This window comes from Perna viridis, chromosome 1 (assembly GCF_037379345.1).
Source record: "Perna viridis isolate PV_CMFRI_1.1 ecotype Kerala chromosome 1, ASM3737934v1, whole genome shotgun sequence".
Taxonomy (NCBI): Eukaryota; Metazoa; Mollusca; class Bivalvia; order Mytilida; family Mytilidae; genus Perna; species Perna viridis.
Window position 1 is genome coordinate 36,362,957 of NC_142445.1, and position 23,071 is coordinate 36,386,027.

Consider the following 23,071-nt stretch of genomic DNA (forward strand, 5'->3'; position numbering starts at 1 on the left):
GTGTCATAGTTTTCCTTTTCTCTTTCGTCTACCCCAGACGACTTTTTGAGCAACTCGGCGTGTGTTTCTTGAAAAGCAGAGGATGCTTACCCTACCAGTGCACCTAGTCCATGCTCCCAGTTTTTAGTGGAGTCAGAGTTGCTCATTTACTTCTTTTACTTTGTATGTATTATTTTAGTTACTTTATGTTCTATTATGATTGTTTGTTTTCCATGTCTGGTCCTTGACCCTGGATTACATTCTTTGGATTTTCGCTAGAATCTTGGTTCCCTTGATTACTCTTTCACAGAAAATATGGTAATTTTAACCAAAAACCTCCAACAAATCTTTTTTTTTTTGTGGGAGATTCTAAATTTTTCATTTATTTTGTGGGAGTACTAGTCCCCCCTAATGTAGGAGGGTTAAAAGGTATCTCTTCACTTAGATACCTTTTCTTGCCTTTACCTGATAAAAAATCTTGTTCTACTACACAATACCTACATATCGTGTTAACTATACTTGAAAGGGACATAATCAAAACATTCAATGAGCTGACATTCAAAGGGAAAATAATTAAAATATTCAATGAGCTGACATCCTATAGAAACATTAAGCCAAATAATTCTTCATCATAATATAAAATTGTGCATCTCTTTTTAACAATTTACAGGTATTATATGTCACATTATTATAAAGACACTCGTTTTCAGAATAAGGACGGAGTACTATCATGTACCAAAGTGATACAAACAAGCATGAAATAAAATGGAAGAATGAAGGAAAAATTACAATAAAACAACTGTTCAAATTATATGATACATTTTCAAACTATCCTTAAGGTCCAACCCTTTCCTAAATATATTAAATTTTAGCTGACTTGTTTATACCACTATAGAGTAAAATCAACTCATATAATATTCATCATAAAACTAAGAACTTCCAATAATGTGATACATAGCTATGAAAACATTATAAAAAAGAGAAACTATCTTTAAAAAACTTATACTGATACAGTTATATTCCTCATCATCATAATATTGATCCTATTCATATCTAAATCAAGATTTATTACTTACAACTGAATGTCGACAAATTTCTAGAAAAGAATCTGCAGTCAAATATTGCTGAAATTGAAAATGCAACTGGTCATTTATGTTTTTTTCACAATGTTTAATTATATCATTAAACTTCTAGTATTTTGTTGTTTTTTTGGTATCTGAATCATCATGATTCATAAACATCTCCATTCTATTATTCTAACGAAATTTCGATAATTTGAGAAACAATACAAAAAGAAAAGTAGATGTATTCCTATCAATCAACTTCCATGAAAAAAGAATTTATTAACAAATCATGTTAAAAACTAACAAAATCCTGCTCACCTCTATAAAAGGTATCAATGCTGACCCCTCTAGAACAGTATACATATCCTCCACAGGGTCTATAACTCTGTCTTGACCTGTGTCAGGCTCTGGTTGTCCTTGAATTCTAGGCTTCAACTGGGGTGCATGGTTTGTATACAAGATTTTCAGTTCTTCCAAAATTTTATGCAAAACTGTCTCAACCTTCAAGTTAGATGAACTGCATTTTAGAGGAAGTTTTATATCCACTAATCATAACATTATCAACTAATTCCGTTCACAATATATAAGATTAAAAAGAAGAAGAAACATTTTCATGAATTCCTATTAGAAATTGTATACTAGTTATTATTTCTCCTTTGCAATTAATAGGGGGACTAATTGTGTCAACAACATACAGCTAAGAGGGTGACAGAGCAGTATGTTACCCCTTGAAAAAACGTTTTCACCCTAAGCTACATCCAGGAATGACAATGTTTTTCTCAGGGTAACATACAGCTCTATTATGCTCTTAGCTATATGTTATTTAAAAAATACCCTGTTTTTTGACTCAAGGATATTATGATAATATGGACAACAAGAAAATGTAGAATTTGATCAAAATCCTTCTTTGATTCTGGTCTCTCAGCAGCAAACACTGGCTACTTAATGAATCGATTAGCAATTCAATACCTCTCTAACAGCTCTAAAAACACTACATATATGAAAGTCCATTGTACTTTCTTCACAAACCTTATTATCTTTTTCTTTCTGAGCAGCAATGTAAGCATTTATATCCCATTCTGAAATTAAACAGTGGTTTATTTGTACATCAATCTTTAAAATAATTGAATAGAAGTTATATTGGTAGGTACTTTACATGATAAGCTCTTAATTCATACCTAGTAAAAGATTATTTAATGCACTGTAATTGTAGGCTATTGTTTTATTAATTTTCATGAGTATGAACAACAGACGTGAAATGCTAATATTGCTTTTAGTGTTTCTGTTTCAACTACTAAAACAACATCAAAATAATGGCATTAGTGGTACATTAAGTGATACTCCAGCATGTAGTGGTGAAAAAAAGGGATGGCAAAATGTTCAAAATGGCCTAACTTGAAACTACATTTTGAAATTTGCTAAAAATTTGAACTCAATCTATTTTTTGTACTACATAACTGCAAAGTTTAAAAAAAAGTCATTAATCTGTTCTCAAGTTATTATCTGGAAACCATCTGGGGGTAGACATGGAATTTTTCAGAGGGTATCACATAATACCTTGCCACTTTGTATGATGGGGTTTAAAAAACTATATGTATCTTGAAGGGTATTGTTTCTGATTCAACAAACTTATTTATGATTGAAAAACTGTCACTTTATTTATCTACCAACCCATTGTACTTAATTCAGAAATTTTTTTAAATGATTGACTGATTGATATGGACAGAGCGTCAGCCATGTTCTATATATGTAGATAGTAAGACCAGAACTATGAATGGGTAAAAAATATTCTGACAGAAGTCGAAATTTGTTGACACAGCACTGTTTTGTCTTTTAATACTTCGATGGATACAAATTTATATTTATTTAATAATAATTTGGAAATTACTGCCTTTGTAGAAATTTATTAAGCTTTCCCACAAGAAAGTCACACACCATCTCCTCACCAAATGAGACTTTGCTCATAGCAACATGCAGTGGGTAGAAATAAAGACCAGAAAAGACAAGAAGTCAAAAATAGGGAGAAGTGCACAATTTACAGTTTTTTTGGTCTATTTTTACCCACCCTAGCAACATGGCAGGGCACTGTAAAGAAAGAAAGCTCTGTCCACCATATGCATAGCCTAAAATCATATTACTGTAACATACTTGCAATATATTGAATACTTACCAGATCTATAGTGATGGCCATATCCTGTACCTTTAGCCCAGTATTCAGGTTTGTTTTTACCTCCAGCTCCTCCTTTATCAGGCTAAAATAAGATATTTGAGGTTAGAACCATTTCACTGAAACTTTTCTAATCATGTACTTCATTGGTATGATAACAATTGGAAAATATGGAATCAATGAGCTATACATGATAAACCAAATTTATTCAGCACCCATAATGTGAGTTAATCTATGAAAAAGAGACTGACCTGTGCCGATCAAATTAATACTTTTTGGTATAAAGACCCTTTTTTTTTAAAATAAAAATCAATAAGAGAAAGGCAATTTTTAAAAATCTTTCAATCATCAAAGACAATGCAGTGTTCATTGCTAAAGAATAAAAAGATTGTGGGAGGATCCTGAAAATCAAATACTTATTTCATGAAGACATAAATAATTAACAGAGACAACATTATCAATTTGAATGGTAAAACAAAAGTTTCAATTCAAACTTTAATAAAACCATAAATCTATTCATATTATTGTAACTTACAGGAGTAGAAGCTTTATTAGTTCTTTGTTCTGTGAGTTGGCTTATGTCCATATCATACAGATAGTTAACCCTGGGGTTCACCTCACTGACCTATTACATAAATAAAATAAATCATATTCAATAATTGAAATGTAATAAATATTACCTAATCTAATAAGTCTTACTTTAAAGGTCGTTAGACCACAGCCGGTAAAATTTTGAAAATCATTTGACCAATGTTGTTCATAAATGAGTGACAGCCTTATTTCTGACATAACAGATTACTTATACCAAATTTTACCAAAACCAGTCGATTTATTACTTAACTCTAAACTGGACAAGCCAATCAAATCGTTACTTACACAAATACCAGGATATAGTAATACACAGAATCCACCTTGCAGAAATCTAACATATCATCAGATATATGCTAAACAAACAAAATTGATGCCAATAAAAATATACTTTTTAAAATTTTTAATGGAAAAGAACAACAAACCAAGGCAAGAGTCAGTAAGTGATGTTCTATTTCCACATAAGCACCATAGGGGTATTTGATCAAATCATTTCTTGGACTGTTTACTTCAAGCCTGAAATTATAACACAAAAGTATGTCATTCAAAGTGACAATAGATAAATGTCAATACCCTTACCATAAAACATTGACCAGTATAAACATGTAGATAAGTTCAAAAACTTACAAGAAATATAATAATTTTCAGGAATTAAAACTGACAATGGCAAGAGCTGTGAGCTTCATAATTTCTCTAAGAAATATAATTTTATTCTTTTTATTGTGGATATTAACAAAGTCATAAATAAATTATTACATAAGCAGTATAAGTTTTCATGATAGAACTCAATGCTGAAGACCAATACTAAATAACTAGAAGTTATAACTGACAGCTGAAATGGGTGCTTAAAAATTTGAGTTGATTTTTTTTTAAGACAGACAAAGGTAAACTAGATTACGCTGCTTCTTTTTCTCTAATGACATTACCTAGCCCACTGTTGTAAGAAGGTTTTGATGTCCTGTATGACAGACTTCATATCTTTAGTTGGTATCCAGTATGAAAGTTTTAGCATCTCCATATTTGTAACCCTCTGCATCATAGAGCACTGAAAAAAAAATTGACAAGATTTTTAGCTTTTTTCCCATTGACAGGTCAGACAGATACTTTGAAACCTGTTAAAACCAAACCCTGAGAAAACCCAAAACCTGTTAAAACTAAACCCTGAGAAAACCCAAAACTGTTAAAACTAAACCCTGAGAAAACCAAAAACCTGTTTAAAAAAGTTTATTGGTCATGTTTAGCCATTTTTGTCAAATTTTTGTACTCCTCTGGTTTTATCCATATCATACCATTGATATTTTTTGCCCACTGACCCCCAATTTTTTTTCATAATATCATTTAACACACCTTAAAATGTTATTTGGGAATTTTTTTTATATAAAAGCTTTGTTATTTCTTCAGTGTTTTTGATACATAAAACTACTAAGACAAAACCTATGGAAGAAATATAGATAGCCTTTTCTCACCAACATTTCAAACGCATCTATCTCAAAAACAAGCACACTGACCCATTATTTTTTTCTTCTTGTATTGTTCTAGCATGAAAGATCTTAAAAAAATTCACAAACCTTTGAAATCCTTGTTATTCATAAATAAACCAAGCAAACATCCTTAAACCAGATATGTTTTAAAGTCCTTTTATATCATATAAATGTATTTGAACCCTGGTAAACCAAAAACCTGTCTTAACAAAACCAATCTTCAACGTTCAAAAGGGGTTTTGGTTAAAACAGGTTTTACTCTACTTTCAATCCAAATCATAACCTGGATGCAGCATTACCAACATTAAAAATCAATAATAAGTCTCAGGGAAAAAAAATTATTTTTTAAAGAAAATTCATAAATATAATTACTATGTTTACTTTAACAAAAACATCACAGAACAGGATATAGAATAGACAACCATTTCTTATATTGTAGAATTAATCATTCAACAATTTCTTTGTAAAAACTTAAAATGTATTTAAGAATAGCCAACGGAAAAAAAATATCAGGACCTTTAAAACATGGAAAAGCTGTGTTTTTTTAAGTAAAGAAGGTTAAGGTTTTCTTTAAAAAAAAATAAAGAAAGTTGATAAATCCAGCTTAGACAGTATGCATTGAACACTTTCACCTGATTGTAAATTTTCTCCCTTCCCCAAAACTATAAAATGACACATTCATACAGTATGTTATTCAATATTCAAGTCCATTGAAAGACTCATTATTATAACCTTTTTACATTATTTTCACAATTCACAAATTTTACAAAAAAATGAAAAAGGCTGTAAAACATTGTTTATATATATATGATACATAAATCATTTCTAAAGTATCATTTTAAATGAAATTCTAAAAAGAAAACTGTACCTGAAGTCTTGGTCTCATCACTTTTACCAGAGGTGGGTAAAATGGATACAGGTCTATTTCAAAAGTCTGAAAATATCATCATACGGATATAAAATAAGTGCATACTTTGAAAACAAAATGATGTAGAGAATTAATACATAATTTGTTCTATTTTGATTGTGTTTTTCTGCTTTCAGGATGGGAGTATTCCTGAGTGAGCTATCTTAACTGGATACCATTAACACTTAAACTGTATAGCTAACTAAAACAGGATTCTTACTTCAGCAACTATTTTGCAGTCTAATAAAAAGTTTTAAAATATTCCACTCAATCTTATACATGTACTCAAGAAATACCAATTCATTTCTATCAATATAAAACAGAAAATTATTAACTAGTAATGATCATAACCTTTCAAAATTAACCAGAGAGCTGTGAAAAGTGGAATAATTTTTTTTTAATACAAGTAAACAAGTGACTTGGAATGGCAACATAACATTCAACTTCAAAATTAGGTGAAAAAAAAATTTAAATGATGATATCAAACAGAAATTTTAACAGAGTAAGAGCTAGGATATCATGGTCTAATAGTTAAAAACATACCATTTCTAATTCAATGTAGTTATAGTTAAACTTTTCTTGTATATCCACTAAGTCCTTGGCTAACCCACTGAAATGAGAAATGGTAAAATGTTCATGTTTACTCAAACAACCCATTGAAATGAGAAATGGTAAAGTGTTCAATCTTACTCAAATAACCTACTGAAATGAGAATTGGTAAAGTGTCAATGTTTACACAAATAACCCACTAACATGAGAAAATTTACTGAAGTTGCAGTCTTTGTAAAAATCTTGCAAATTCTATAATATGTGATACACCCCATAAAGGCCACACATTTTTATTTGTGTTAGAAAGTCATTTTATGGTAAAGTTCATAATCATTCATTCCAACATGTCTATTTTTTTTTTAGATAATTCAGATCGAAAATCCTATAGTTTCTATTGTATTCAGTGTCAGTTATCTCCATTAATTTTTAATCCTATTATACATTCTATATTATTTAAATTTCCTAAGAAAAAGGGTTATATGAAAAGCCAAACATTAATTCCAGTTTACTATAACATTTAAACAAAATATCAAAAATAAAGTTATGTAGGCTTTCCTACCATGTATCACATTTTGCAATTCTTAGCTGGAGTGCTACTTTTCAGTACTAGTTCTGACACTCTCAATGGTAGAGGTGATTCAAGGGGCAGAAAAATTTACTGAATAAACAATGCTTTTTGGTGTTTCTATGCTACATTTTTCGCATCACTATAGTTTGTATAGATCTGTATTTTTTAGGAAACCATGTTATATGAACCAAATCCAGAACGATACATCTTGTAAAGTGCCAACTTCAAACACAATCTTCAGCATTTTTATCTAAGAAGAGCAACAATTGAATGACAAATTAATACGAACATGTGGTCTGTAACAGTTTTAGAATAAGAAATAAAAGTGGGTGAATCTGGCATCCATTAATTAAATCCTGTCTGATTTTTATAACGACTGTACACGTACTTAAATAACTCACTGGAAAGAGAAATGACATAATGCTCAGGTTTACTAAAATATTTTGTTTAAATATTCTAAAATGTTTTAACTTCACGAATTCTGTCCAACGTTAAAATAAGTATTAAATTTAATGGTTAAAAAAAAATTGGTGTAAGTTGTACCAGTAGTACCATTGGTATTATTTACCATTTTTTATAAAGAATCATTATTCTAATAGCTTACCAGTGAGGATCAAAATCAAAAATTTTAACTCTCCAGTGGTAGATATTATCATCTATTGGTTCTGCAGTGAAGCTCACCTCCTAAAATAACAATGCATTAACTGTACAATAAGTATAGTGGCATTTGGTAGTCTATCACTAAAACCAATTTATTATCCCACTGAAATTTATTTTTGTGTCAACTTACATGTATGATTTCTTTTTACTTCCTCTGTGGTAGTTCAGGCAGATGTTTTGGGGTTGGAGCCCATGCATCATTTGGGCAAAAAATGTAAAATAATAGCCTGGAACACCCCTTTTTTCTACTCCCTTTTGGGCATTTTAAATACACACCTGTTTATATTTATTGCAATTAAATTAAATACACACCATTAACAGAGTTGTTATATTATGCATTGCAAAAAGGAATTTTACATATAGTACCCTATTTCTATGTACAACTTAAAAATCTACAACTATAAAATAGTTCCCTGAATATTTTAATTTCAATATACCCTCTCCTAAATTTACCTCTTCAGCTTCCATAATTCTGACAAGATCATTTGTGAGTATCCCTGCTGCAGCATTACTTGTAAATATATTCTCTGTTTGTTTCTTCTCCACATTATTGGCACCTGCAGAATATATCTTCATAATATGATCTTGAAGTGATTAGAAGTAGAGCATAAAAAATACCAAAAACCTATCTAAACCAAACAAATTCCCCAGAAAGGTTCAGTTTAGACAGATTTCACTATTGTTTGGAGATTTAACTCATGCAAAAAACAAGTTCTGCACACCCACTAAACTTGGCATCCTTCTGCTCTCTATTTGTTATCTGTTAGAACAATCACATTTCATGGAACTGGCCTTAATGAACCAAAATAGTATAGTTGCATATTGCAATGGAGTCTTTGACCCAACATTAACAAAAATATTATTCTGGCAATCATGAGTGTATGTCAAAATTATCCATTTGGGATCCTCATCATTTGCTCAGAAAGGAACAAAAAAGCCTTTGAAACAAAATAGTTGACTGTAGTAACCTACCTTGAGAAAGTTTTGCTTTTTTCATCTGGTCTCTGATTTCTGCCTCTTTTTGTGCCCATCTTTTCTAAAATCATGAACAATAATATTTTCAAAATCTATTCCAAAATCTTCAGACTAGGAGCCTTAATCAATTGAACTATTCAGCTACAAATAAGACTTTTGATAGGGTTAGTGACAAAATCATATGATTGATTGATTGTAGTTTCAGATTCTAAGGCATTTCTGTATGTGATTTCATAAGAAATAGTAAGAATAAATTTAGTCATAGGTTTTGATATAATAATAATCTGAACTATTATGATGTTATAATTTACGACAAATTTTAAACTTACAATTTTTTGTGAAAAGGATTGCAGGAGGAAAACATTTCATCAAACAAAATACCCTGTTTGAACTAGGATTTTGCATTCAGTGGCTTACAGAAGCAAAATCTTACAAGTAGATGTGTCTCCCCAATTGGAAACATTATTCTGACTATGAGTAAACCAGTGGCTCTCTGTCACCTATATGGCATAGAAGCAGTGAGCAGTGACAATTAATTTCACAGCTTTTGATGTGACTGCCATAACCTCCTATACTCAAGCAGAACATGCTACCACTAAAAAAACGACTGAGAATCACTGAGATAGATAATTACAACCTAAGTACATTTCTTGGCACTGGTCTGACATCCCAGTTGGGTTGTTGTCTCTTTGACATATTCTCATTATATTCTAAATGCTGTGCCATTAACTGAAAATTCAATTTTATTTTATTTATCTGTTTAATTCATAATTGGGCATGCTATTTACAATAGTTGATATATATCCAAGTAAGGAGTTTTAGAACTTAAAAAAAGTCAGAATTTTATAAAAATGATTTACCATTAACTTATCACATAATCTAAAGGTAACTTAAATGACAACTCGAACCTTTTTCCTGGCAACTTTCAGATCCCACTCAGTGGTAAAGGCATCATCATCAGCCATTATACATTCCTATTCAAACAATACATAAAAATAACATTGTGTTTACAAATATCATACAGATAAATCTGTGTAAAATGAACTTCAGACTGACTGAAGTTTTTGTTCAGTTTAGGGAAATATTTGGTTTACGTAAGTTTCAACATGCATTAAAACAGATAAATTTAGGGACTTCAGAAGATGTCTTAAGTCTGCTTTCTCTTATAATTAAATTTCTGTTTCAGAGAAGTTTCATTCAGTGAATCCCCTAAGTTAACTTGTCAAGAGTACCAGTAATAATCATCTTATATTTGAGAATGTTCATATTTTTTCATCCGTTTTCAATCAAAAAGATTCAGCGTTATTACAAATTTCCCTGTTGAACATAATGTATATAAAAATGTGAAACCTGTCTGAACCAAACCACAAGTAATCTGAAATCCTGTCTAACCCAAACACTTTAAAAAGTCTCCTTACATTAATATATAGACAATAATAGTGTCTCGACTTCACATAAAAGGAACAAAAGGATGAGGCAAAGACACAGGGTAACTGGAAGGCTGTGCCAAATCCTTTTAACAAGTATCAATATTATTTTGCTTTAAGACTCAAAACATTATCCCATTGTATCCTCGCTTCAACGCTTGGATGGTTTTATTCAGTGTGTCATATTGTGTATTCAAAAACAATCAATGGCTGTCCGACATGTAAACATTCAAGCAGTGGGCATGGCTTAAAATGATAATATGACATTGGCACATCAAAGCCTTACGAATAAACAGTCAATATGTTTTACTTGTGCAAATATGGAGTATAAAAACATATTTTAACCTAGATAAACCAACTATGTGTCTAAACCCAACCCATTTTTGAAGAGGTGTGTGGTTTAAACAGATAGCTGAATGAATTGTTTTACATTGCAAATAAGCAGGTTTTTCAGTAGGCTAGTAACTCATACTTTTATGTCTTTTTTGTTCTCATCATTTTCTCAAATTCTTAATATTGCGGCATAAACTATTGGTTCATACCTCTTCCTCTTCTGTTTCTTCTTCTTCATCTTCCTCCATCAAGTCATCATCACTTGATATCTAATTCAAAGAAAACATGTATTCATTTTATAGTCCTAACTTTTACTAAGCTAATTCACTAAATATGCTTTATGAACTCTCCAGAAGTTCTAAGCTCCTTTTTTCATTGAAAGTGAATCCTTGTATTCCTAACTTAAAATTAATTGAAAAATACCCTGATTGCCTAATAGATTATGAATTAAGTCCATTTTACTCTTTTGTGGTTGAAAAGATTTTGTTTTTTATATGATACCAAAAAAAAAAATCACCAAATACAAATACGGTACAAAATTCTATTATTGTGAAAGTACTTTAATTCGTAAATACCAATTCTTGTGGATTAGGGAAGAAACACCAGTTCATGGATCCTTGAATTCATGGTTTGAGGTTTTTCAGTATACACATCAATGAGATTCTCCTTTTCGTTGGAAACCAAATTTTATGGCTTGGCCTACCCACAAAAACCACGAAAATTGGTTCCCCACGAACAATAGTAGTACACTGAGCCATCATTACTGTCCATAACACAATACAATGAAACTTGTCTTAACTGAATCCCAATACTATGAAAATCTGTCTAAACAAGGTATTTATTGAAGTCCATTTATATCAATTGATATGTGATTTAACCCTGGTAAATCAAACACATTTTAAAGTCCAAAAAGAGGTTCAGTTGAGACAGTTTACACTGTACAAGTTTGGTAGAAAAGCAAAGAAAAAAACTTGTACTCACCATTCGTTGGAGTGACCTTGCATTTTTGTCTAAATGAAGAGCAACAGCCCTAAATTAAAAATAAAATATGAGAATGTTTCAATTTCACAAAATCAGATCTTATTGCAATAACTTCCCTTGTTTGTTTGTTTGTTGGGGTTTAACGTCCGAGCAGCAATATTTCAGCTATATTCAGATGATGAACATGAAATTGATGATAAAATGAACATGAAATGATGATGAAATGAAAAAGGGATAGGACACAAGGAAAATGGGGTCGACAAATTTTGATTACCACTGGAAATAGGGAGAGGTGGATAGAGTCGGCAATTTAGCCTCCTGTGGCAGAGCCCTATGGTTCCTACTCCGGGAGAATACCACAGTAGGGTTCTTTAACGTGCAAGGAACGTGGCATCTTTCCCAACACGGTGCATCACTATGGTTTGCGGTCAGGTTTTCCATATTATAGCCTGACGACCCCAGCATGTAACACGCCAGGAGTACCCCATTCCAGCACCTGGGGCACACATCCCAGTTGCTCTGTGGGCAAAGCGCCCTAGCCCCCGGCTAGGGTTCTGAGCACTATTTAGTCGCCTTTTACGACAAGCTTAGCGCTGCTGCAGGCCTATTCTTTTAACACCCGAACCTGCACGGGGCCATAATATATTCAAATTTTATAAGAAATGTTTATAATACTTGAATAGATTATACAAAAAAACATGTTCAGATATTAGATTAATTTACCTGTAATTTAATGTAGAATAGATTCAGTCATTATCAAGAATTGACTCATATTCAAAGTGTTTAGATTTGGATTGTTTTTAATGGCCAACTGTGGACAAATTGACAATAATGATGTCATAGTACTGAACAAGGTTATACAATATAATCCAAAGAGAAGTAACAACAAATCAAATTAAATTAAACTTACTTCTTCAAAATATCTGCTAATGCTACCTTTTCATGAGATTCACTTAGATACTAAAAACATAAAAAAAATATTGAATTAAAGCATATTTACTGTGGAAGAACTATACAATACAATAAACCGAACCCTGAAAAAAAAAAAAAAAAAAAAAAAACGAAAACATGTTTAAATCATATACTTTTATTAATCCCTTTAAAACAATTTAAAAGTATTTTGAACCTAAGTAAATCGAAAATTTGTCTAAACCAAACAAATTCCACAAAAGGTTTTTTTTTAGACAGATTTCACAGTATTGTTCATAGGAATCAGCTTTTGTGATTCAGTCATGCCAGGAATCTTCATTTCCTACAATTCTTAAATTTTCATCATTATATAGGTAGTGAATTAACAAATGTTTCTTGTGTAACAAATATGCTTAAATCACATGTGAAATAAATTTTTCTATGTCACTCTTAGACTCTCTCCCTATGATTCGATGATCAGCAGATCACAAAATTAAAATTTAATTTAAGGAATGGCTGTTTTGCCAAGAACGCTTGGAGATTTAATTCAAGCTCTGATAAAATCTTGGCATTCTTAAATACCGGTGATCGTAGTTTGGTTATTAACTCTTTTCAACTGATTACCATATAATCAAAAACTAAAACCTCAGAATAAAAAAAAAATTATAAATAACAGAAATTTTGAAAAATCAAGAAAATGGATACCTATGCATAAAAGTATCTTCATGGTATATTAACTAAACAAATAAAAAGCCTTCATCATCATTCAAAGAGATTTTTTCTATACTTTTATAGACTATATCTGCAAAAGATACTGATAGGTAGAACAAAAGAACTATTCCTGATGAAGTCATTGTCACATTGTAGATTTTCTTTTATCAGTTTTTTTTAACCATTATTAAATTTAAAGGAATCATTATTAAAATTATTTTTTTTAAATCTTGTAACTTCCCCATTTTATAAATCACTCATATATTTTACATGAAAAGCGATTTCAATGAAAATGAAAAATACAAGTCTATGAAGGGAAAAAAAACCAAAGGATCAATAACCAAAACCCCTACCAGGAATTCATAATATTTGTTTTTCTGACAGAATCAAATTCAATTAGAAAAGTAATTAATTCCCTTGAGCTAACCATTTCTATTTCCTGTTCAAAGATTCATAATCAATATTACATAATCATATCAATGCTTGAAAAGGCACAGGATGTTTCCTGAGGATAATTTGCAGACTAGAAGAATATTTTTTCTTGTCATCTTTGCAGATTTTAATTTTGAGAATAAACCCTTTCAATTTTTTTTTTTTTTATTTATTTTCATTTGTTCTAGACAAGTGTATTGGAATATAATAGTTTTTTTTAATTCTTTCTTTACTTTGAGATGACTGACTTGAGACTTCTGCATTAAAGCATGGAAATCAGATATGTGTACCAGTACATATACATAATAACAATTGAAGCACATTGTTATTAAAATTACAAGGATGCCAGCCTGGGTTCCTCAGAAAGGGGGTAGGAGTGCTAGGACATTATTTACCATTTTTTGTCAATTTTACACATGAAAACGACAATTTTCCAATAAAAAGGGGGTGCCAACCCTCCTGCATCCCCCTCTTGATCTGCCATTAAATTACAAATAGAACATGAAGTTGCACCTATTAACATACTAAGCATACCTCACAGGAAGTCAGTATTGTAGAGTAACCAAAATCACTGAAAACCTATGACCCATCTATATGAAGCTACACATCAAATTTGAAATCAATCCATTCATTTCCCTAATCGTTCAATATATTGGTAGTGAAAAATGGCAAAGTCCCACAAAACAGGAAGATGATATCAGACAGCACCAACAATTGCTTGCAGTGTACTTCCCATCTATATGAAGCTAAATACCAAATTTAAAATCAATCAATCCATTGGAAGCTGAGATCATTGTAACAAAATTCAGACCGACAGAATAATGGACAGACAAGGGGATTCCAATATACCGCCCACTCGTTGAGTTGGGGTATAATGCTTATTCGTATAAATATTCATAGATATATGTATTCACAATTGTTGACCACATCAGGCCTTCTAAACTCTATTTCCAGAAAAGTACTACCAGAAAAAGTACATGGGCAACTTGAACAATGACAACTGAGGATGGGCATCTCTTTTAGACATATATTTCATCTGTAGGCAAAACTTTCTAATGCTACCATAAGTTAACTATCTCATAAGTCTCATAAAGAATTTTAATATATCAACTCAAATCTTTTTTCAGATTTAGGATACATTTTGTCAAAACAATTGAAAACTATATTTAAGCTACCTCATTCAATGCAGAACTCCACACTTTTACAGCAGGATCTGCCTCAACAAAACATTGTCCAGTATAATTTGGATACCCTGAAAATAAAAAAAAAACAAGATTATGTTGCAATGAATATATTTGATAAAGAAACTGTATGGACTAAAACATCATTAATGACACTTTTTTAAGACAAAACTTTATAATAGAAGTAAATGTATAAATATGAGGAAAAATTACATTTTGTGGCATTAGTTCATTGTAATGACGTCATAATGGTGCCATAATTTTATGTCATTTTTGAAACAAATACTCCTGAGCATTGTAAATTTTGTTGTTTTTTTTCTGATATATTTACATCCAGAAAACTATGTCCACAACCCCAAAAACAATTTTGTATTTTCACACATGATAAACTATGTAATATGAATGTATTCACTAAATATGAAGTTGTTTCTTGGGTGTGGACACCATTTCTTTACCGAAAAAATGACCAGAAAGTGACAAAAAAAGTACAAAATTTGACAGAATACTGTAAATATATTAATTTTTGTGGTTACTTACTTTCTTAGATTTTGTTAAGTGAACATATTCATGGGTATTAATTTTCGTGATTAAAAAAAATGAGTAGCATTTTATCATATTTAAAATCAGTTTGGCCTGTACTTTTTTCTTGATTTTCTGTCCACTGCGAAAATAGCAAAATTAGTATGTTTACAATCTCTGAATACTGGAAAATTTCAAGCAACTTTTCTGTCCTTTCAATTAAGAATTACCAAAAGTCTTTATTTTTTTTAATTTGTAATGGATTTAAGTCTCCAAATTCACATTTAAATCAGTCAATACTTTATGATTAATTTTTAGTTGTATTTTAGGCCAATAAGACCCTTTACCACCCTTTCTCCTTTCCTATAGTTCTTGGTAGAGATTCCTCATACTTTGTAAGAAATAATTCCAAATTATCTTCCAAATATACAGAAGAAGATGTTCACAAATTGCTGGAATTTTTAATTGACAACATATTTGTCCAGTATGGTGGATGCGTTTTTCAACAAATGGTCAGCATTCCAATGGGAACAAACTGTGCTCCTCTACTTGCTGACCTATTCCTTCACTCTTATGAGGCTGACATTATAGCTGATCTGATCCGAAAGAAAGAAAATCATTTAGCTAGATCCTGTAATCTCGGTTTCCGTAATATAGATGACGTATAATCTTTAAACAATCCTAATTTTGGGGATTTGATACATCGCATCTACCCCAAAGAATTTGAGATAAAGGATACTACAGACACAGTGAAGTCATCCTCATATCTTGACCTACACTTAGAAATTGATGGTAAGGGAAAACTATTGACCAAACTTTACGACAAATGTGATGACTTTCTTTTCATCTGTGGCAACATCCCTTCAGCACCTGTGTATGGAGTGTTCATATCACAACTCATAAGTTATGCCAGAGCTTGCCGAAACTACACATACTTTTTGTATTGTGCTAGACTTCTAATATGTAGGTTTCTGGAACAGAGTTATGTTGCTACAAGATTGAAGTCATCACTACAGAAGTTTTATGGTCATCATCATGAACTTGTGGATCGTTACGGTGTATCCATCTGCACCATGAAAACTGATTCGTTCAATGTGTCATAGTTTTCCCTTCCACTTTCATCTACCCTGGATTTGAATTTTTATGAGCAACTCCATGGGCGTTTCTAGAAAAGCAGAGGGTGCTTATCCTACCAGTGCACCAGGTCCACGCTCCCAGTTTTTAGTGGAGTCTGAGTTGCTCATTTGCTTTTGTTACTGTGTATGTATTATCTTAGTTTTTTATGTTCTTTGTTGTATGTGTCTGTTGTCTGGTCTTTGTCCCTGGATTACAATCCTTTGATTACCGCTAGAACCTTGGTACTCTTGATTACTCTTTCTACAACAGAATTCACAACTTCCCTGGTCAAATTGTGCTTGCCCTAGGTCATTGAAAAAAACTTCAGAAGAAAGTGAACCCAAATTCAGTAGCTGACACAAAAATTAGCAGATATTTGATATAGCCAACTTCTTTTATTGGCATAATATAAACTGTTTTGGATAATGTATTCTAAGTAATTTGCATGTGGCTAAGGAAACAAGCCTTTCTACAAATTAAAAACAGTAAAATCTACATACCTGGTGGGATATGCAGTTTGAACTCATGTTCAGAGGCAAGAAGCATTAACATTATAACATTGTTATTTTCCTTGGAGTTACTCTGCAAATAAAAGAAGAAAATCATATTAAAGTAAGAATTTTGTGTTTTATACAGGAAATGCTTCAATGGGTATAGCTGGGTATGACTGCAAGTGTTCCTCAATATACAGGAGAGAAAATATGCAAGCTTGGCAACTCAGCTCCCAAAGAACCATGAAAGAAATAATGAAAAATTGTTCAAAAGCATCCATAGTGGTGTGTAATATATTTTTCCTATGTTACATTCTTTAGTAATGATGGTATAAAAATAGTGCATCAATGGAACATTCAGTGATACTCTGTCACGTAGTGATAGCAAAATGTTCAAAATGGCCGAACTCAAAAACCACATTTTGGATTCTGCTGCAAAACTAAACTTAAACTGTATTTTAGGGTACTAAACAATGTGCAAAGTTTTAAAAAAATTGTTGATTCATTCTTCAGTTATCATCTGGAAACCATCAGGGGATGGATGGGCATAGCCATCCAACAATGCAACTTTTTGGAGGACATGTAATAATACCTTGCCACTTCCTGTAGTGAGGTATAAAATGAGTTTTTACTGCAATCAAAAACTTCAGCAATATCACACCGTAAACAACTGTCTCAGAGCAAAATTGAAGTTTTGATATTGATAATTGCAAATTAATTAAGGAATGTAACTAATATCTGAATATATATTATCTGGTATAAAGAACTTTGGTTCAATTTATACATAATTATTAATAAATCGAACCACAGTTCTGTATACAAGATAATATATTCAGATATTAGTTACATTCCTTATCATTTAATAATTTTGCAAAAACTATTATAAATTCGTATTAATTTATCCAATACACACGCCTTTTTTCAGACAGGATTATCTCATCGTGACAACTATGGTTAAAATTCCTGACTTGAAATCTATAAGAACTCTATTTTTGTAACCTGTTATGTCTCTTTTCATGCATTTTAAATTAAAAACATATGAACAAATTTTGGTGCTTAATGCCTTAAGGTTCTTGGCAGTGGTTCTGATGTGAGTCATTGTAGTACATTTACTAGCATACGAACTTAAAACAGCTTGATTTATTATTGGCCAATTATAAAAGTATACGATACATGTATTTGCATAATCAGTTGTGCCAAGACTTAACAGTCATGAAACTGTATGAAGACTGCTTCTTGTAAACCACCTATTTGTTTCATGAATGTCCTTCAGTTAATGTGTTGCTGTTGAGCTAAATAAAGAAAATGGCAAGAGGCTATTCAGAAACCAGTGCTTATGATAATACAAAAATTATAAAATACTCCAAATTTGTGATGTTGAGAACAGGTCATGATGAATCTTGCATCCTGTCAACCAGCAAAATTTCAATTAGCTAATATAAGTATATTAAGCATGTTAAGAGCTTTTAAAACTGAAAATATGAGTTGTACAAGTGTTTAAATATAAAAATGATGTGGATGTGGTTATAAAACAATTGTCAAGTATAAATTTAAAGAATTGCACAAGTGTTTTGATTATACAAGGCAGGTTTAACCTGTAAGAGGATGAAGCGTTAAGCTAGAGTGGCCTTATAGATTATAACTCAAGTTCTAGCAGACTTGTGATGACTTGTCAGAAAGCCAAATTATTCCATATGTTCAAATACAAAACTACCTTACTCTTCATTCATTCAGAACTATTTGGTCACTTTGCCTGTACTAAATCCATAAATCCCAAAAACTTCCTGTCAGAAGTATAGCCTCAATATACATATAAATAGAAACATAGTGTCAATATATTTAAAAATAGTAACAAAGCTTCATGTACATGGAATATCCTTTGCATCACACGATCATAATAAACAATGAACAAAGAAGACTGCTACACCATATGTAATACATATGTAAGACAATTGTGTGCATTATATACTGTAAAAGTCTGTAGTGCCAAGAACATTATTAACAACAACATTATTTTTATTTCATACATTTTCATCCCAAAATATGGCAAATCTCATTTATATATCTGTAGCAAATTAAGTAGTTCTTGTGTGGTGTAAAATCTACCCTCTATTAATTTCCTGGGGTCTTTTGTCTTGAAATCTTTGTTATATCTTGCTATTAACATGTTTTTTTTTCTGAACTGTAGATTGTGAGTAAAAACGATTATGTCCTTTTGTAAAAAAAAATTGATGACTCTAAATTTAGCTAATGCAAGTATGAAATAAATTGTATATAACACAACTTTTAAACATTTTGTAAATGCATTTGATCAAAATAAAATACTACCGTTTTCCCTAACTATTAGAATTACTATCCAATAAGCTCATTAACATGTTGGTAAGTCCCTTGACTATCGTTAATAAACATGACCTTATTGGTGGCAAAAAATAGGTGTAATGATTGCATATTTCCAAAACAATTGATATTTGATAAAACTCTCTTTGAGTACATGATTTTTTTAAAACTTGAAGTCAAAAGTATCATATTTGTCTGCATGCATCTTCAGACCTTTAAATGTTTTATCAAGTTGGATTAAATTCATTGACACTTATACATGTACCTTCCTTTTCCTTAGTGTTAGAGTATGTCTTTATACATATACATGTACCATTTTGTTAATGATATTGACCAAGTTACTGGTAGTTGCTATATATATTTGAATATTTTTTGGGTAGATTTCAGACTGAAATATTTAACTGGATAGTCCAATAAAACGAACAAATACTTACTGAAATATGCCAACTCAAAGAGGTTTCCAATTTTGATTTAATCATTTCTTTTAAAATTTGTCACCTTAATTATATTCTAGTTTGCCTCCATTTCATCAGTAAGTTTGAAGACGCTGTTTTGAATTGCAATTTTTTTCAAAAATTTCATCACAAATGTCACAGTTTTGATACGTAAGTTGTGTTATTGTTATGATATAATTAACTCCAAATGAATATTTGTTTGTCATCATTCTGGTTCATAACAATGGTGATTAACAGGCCATAATTAGTGTCCTTATATCAAGTACATCCAAAAATTATACTGAACTTTCATAAACATTTATATCATAGTATCAATTGGATTTTGTGTTAATTCGATAACCAACACACAATATCACGTCTTACTAAGAAATTTTATAATTCTAATTAAAAAACTAAAATATAAAAAAAACAAAAAACATAAGACAATTAACATGCTTTCAAAGGGGGTTAAATGGTAGGAAAGTCCAAATGGTCAAACGAAATTTAAGGATCTGATCAACCATAGACACAAAAAAATCCTGTATGAATTTCCTCCTCTGATATCATAATATAACAGAACATGTGAATTGATTGGCCCGTGCAGCTTCAAGACTAATTGGATTTATAAACTTGTATTTCTTCAGGGATGTTTCAGGTTTCGTCAAAATCTTAATTGACCCATGTAAGATTTAAACATTCAATCATACAGTCATAATTAATCTCTCAAATTTTTAAAATTACAACTGGGTGTCATAAATATGACAGTGTGTTGATAAACATTTCTATGCATACACTATTATAACCATGAGTATAAAACGTGTGATTAAACACTTTCTTCAGCGTCTGTGAGAGACCTGACAGGGTTGTAAAGGACATTAACCCTCCCTTAGTAGTAGCACTTTCTTCAAAGCAAAAAACTACATCTCTATTTGTAGAAACTTCAAAATGTAGTCAACACAGTAATTTCACTTTCGGTCCAACGACTGTAGAAATTTGGAGTTTGAATGTTCAAATCATTGTATTGATTTAATTAGAAGAATTTGATTGTGATACCTGTGTTTATTCACTTGATTCATCATTTGTCAAGTGATTGCTGAGCAGTAAACAGTGATATATTCGATTTTATTTGAAAAAAATGAGTTGAAGCGAGGCATCCCCAAATCTGAGATCACCCTTGTAGATGTTATATTCTAGTGGGGTTACATATATGATTGTGGGAGCAAGCCCCTGTGGTATGATAGTACCAACATCGGCATTGACAAATTAAAACATGACAGTTTCCAGAAGCATCGTATACTCGATAAAAGTAACTCACTTCCAGTAGGAATATCACATCTGATGATTCTGACGCCTGCCATTCTTCGAATTCTGCAATAAGAGCATCTATAACAGCATTTTCACTTCCCGTAGCCATTTCACTAATTTCTGAAATATTGACGTTTGTCCATTTTAACCTTCGTGACAGAAGAGTGCGAAAACAAACTTTTCTCGGATCTTTACCATAAATCATAACTGGTAATGGAGAGGCATTCCGAATAACTTTTGACTATGGCTACTGAAAACACTTTGACAGAAAATAAAAGCGCAGAAGAGGAAAATGAAGAGGTATTGTCATTTCTAAAACATTGAATTGGACAATTCTGATGTTCAAATAAAGGTTGAATACATATTTTACGTTTATTTTATTACTCCTAAATTACCTAATTGATTAATAATATGTAACGGGAGAGCAAATTTTATTCACAAAATTATACCCCGCCCCGAGGATCTAGTCCAAATAATTATATCGTCTTGTGAGGCTAATTTTTACCTTGCTTGGTTGTCTCCCTTAGGTGTCATAAAGCGATACCTGCAGTGAGACATAAATTTCAGATAAAAAAATGCCTCGGCAAACATCATGATTGTCTGGACTACCTAGGATCGAACCCTAGACCACTCGGACAAGCCAGTGACAAACTGTTTCAGCTAAAGAATTGATCATTTAGCTAAGACAATTAACTGGCTATTTAAATCTCACTACCTACTACAATACAGGTAGGCTATCTTGCCACAAATACACCCTTTCTACAGACAACACACAGGGACTTGCTCACGGTCAATAATTATTGACCGGGAGCAAGTCCTTGTTACTACACTGACATATGCTACTGTTCAACAGTTAACAGACTTCTTCATGATCAATCAAACTGCAGTTTTTTAGTGTGCCACTTTTGTGTGAGTATTCTGTTGCCTTTTTGAGGAAGTATGCCAAGATTACTCCAGGATTTTTATGGCATTTTGGGGAATTTCCTGGAGTCACTCCAAATAGTGACACCAAAATGGGAGTTTGAGAATCTATACTCTCTGGATCAGTACTGTAAGCAGCTCTAGCAATTTCTGTTTTAGTTAAAAGTGGGTCTGATCTTTGGTTCAAAGTGATATCTTTTCATGTTCAATAATTTATAAACAGTTAAGAAATGGAACCATGGAAGATACAGGAAATTTTACATATAACCTGAGTGATTAACCTCCATTGTAAACAAATTCACTCAGGACTTTACTTTTGTCCGTTTCCACCAGAAGGGAAATAAAGTTAGGTGTAATAAATATAGAGCTCATCCGATGTCTCAACCCAACAAGTGGCTGGTTCAAAATATGTCTGTTATTACTTAAAGAGTAATCAAGGAAACCAAGATACAGGCAGAAATCAAGAGATACATGTATATGATCCAAAGATAAAGACCTGACAGGTGAAAATAGGCATAATTTTACCATCATACAATTTAATGTATTTTTAAAATACAACTTCAGCTATGTACGAAAAAAATTAATAAAATGAAGTAGAGTCACAATAGTGGAAAATAGTGGAGAATGGAGAAATCATTTGGTTTAAAGATGGTATAAATTGTACAAAAATTCTTGTTTCTTAAGCCAATGTCTTTCACTCTATGAGTTCATTTTAGGATTATATTATTTTACATTGACTCATGTATGTATACATTTGTACATGTAATTAATTACCTTTAGCAGTTCTGGATGGGTATACTGCCTCTTTCGATAGTTTTTGTATGCATATACCCTTTTCCTGTCCATTTTCTGTAAAAATTCACATTGCTTGTATATTGTACTCCAAAGTTACCTTTAACATATAACCATGTCCTTTTCAACAGCTGCAGGGAACACTATGTAACATCTTCTGATATCCCTTGGTAAATGATTCAGGTCCAGTGGAGCCTCTAGTTTAAGTTCTATCTTTATCTCTTTGAAATAACATATGCTCAAA

At 31.4% G+C, this 23,071-nt stretch overlaps 2 protein-coding genes across 3 annotated transcripts in view; one reads left to right on the forward strand and one right to left on the reverse strand.

Annotated features, from left to right (window-relative positions):
• The window catches only part of LOC148628572 (uncharacterized), a 62,643-nt gene extending 41,353 nt beyond the window's left edge, over positions 1 to 21,290 (reverse strand). The window contains exons 1-19 of the mRNA XM_088567752.1: positions 21,125 to 21,290; positions 17,048 to 17,129; positions 14,907 to 14,983; positions 12,590 to 12,639; positions 11,680 to 11,728; positions 10,908 to 10,967; positions 9,847 to 9,912; positions 8,936 to 8,999; positions 8,417 to 8,520; positions 7,908 to 7,987; positions 6,730 to 6,796; positions 6,148 to 6,213; positions 4,725 to 4,843; positions 4,224 to 4,314; positions 3,746 to 3,835; positions 3,214 to 3,295; positions 2,073 to 2,122; positions 1,362 to 1,544; positions 1,056 to 1,103 (exon numbers count right to left, since the gene is read on the reverse strand). Of these exons, the coding sequence (XP_088423878.1) occupies positions 1,056 to 1,103; positions 1,362 to 1,544; positions 2,073 to 2,122; positions 3,214 to 3,295; positions 3,746 to 3,835; positions 4,224 to 4,314; positions 4,725 to 4,843; positions 6,148 to 6,213; positions 6,730 to 6,796; positions 7,908 to 7,987; positions 8,417 to 8,520; positions 8,936 to 8,999; positions 9,847 to 9,912; positions 10,908 to 10,967; positions 11,680 to 11,728; positions 12,590 to 12,639; positions 14,907 to 14,983; positions 17,048 to 17,129; positions 21,125 to 21,223 (1,527 nt within the window). The 5' untranslated portion in view covers positions 21,224 to 21,290. The remainder of the gene's footprint in view (positions 1 to 1,055; positions 1,104 to 1,361; positions 1,545 to 2,072; positions 2,123 to 3,213; positions 3,296 to 3,745; positions 3,836 to 4,223; positions 4,315 to 4,724; positions 4,844 to 6,147; positions 6,214 to 6,729; positions 6,797 to 7,907; positions 7,988 to 8,416; positions 8,521 to 8,935; positions 9,000 to 9,846; positions 9,913 to 10,907; positions 10,968 to 11,679; positions 11,729 to 12,589; positions 12,640 to 14,906; positions 14,984 to 17,047; positions 17,130 to 21,124) is intronic.
• A 1-nt stretch (position 21,291) lies between these two features.
• Positions 21,292 to 23,071, forward strand: part of LOC148628574 (tetratricopeptide repeat protein 39B-like) — a 28,792-nt gene continuing 27,012 nt past the window's right edge. Inside the window, exon 1 of one of the 2 annotated variants that reach the window (XM_088590481.1) lies at positions 21,292 to 21,414. In XM_088590481.1, coding sequence (XP_088446607.1) covers positions 21,358 to 21,414 — 57 coding nt within the window. In that variant the 5' untranslated portion in view covers positions 21,292 to 21,357. The remainder of the gene's footprint in view (positions 21,415 to 23,071) is intronic. The other variant, XM_088590477.1, reaches the window with a different exon arrangement.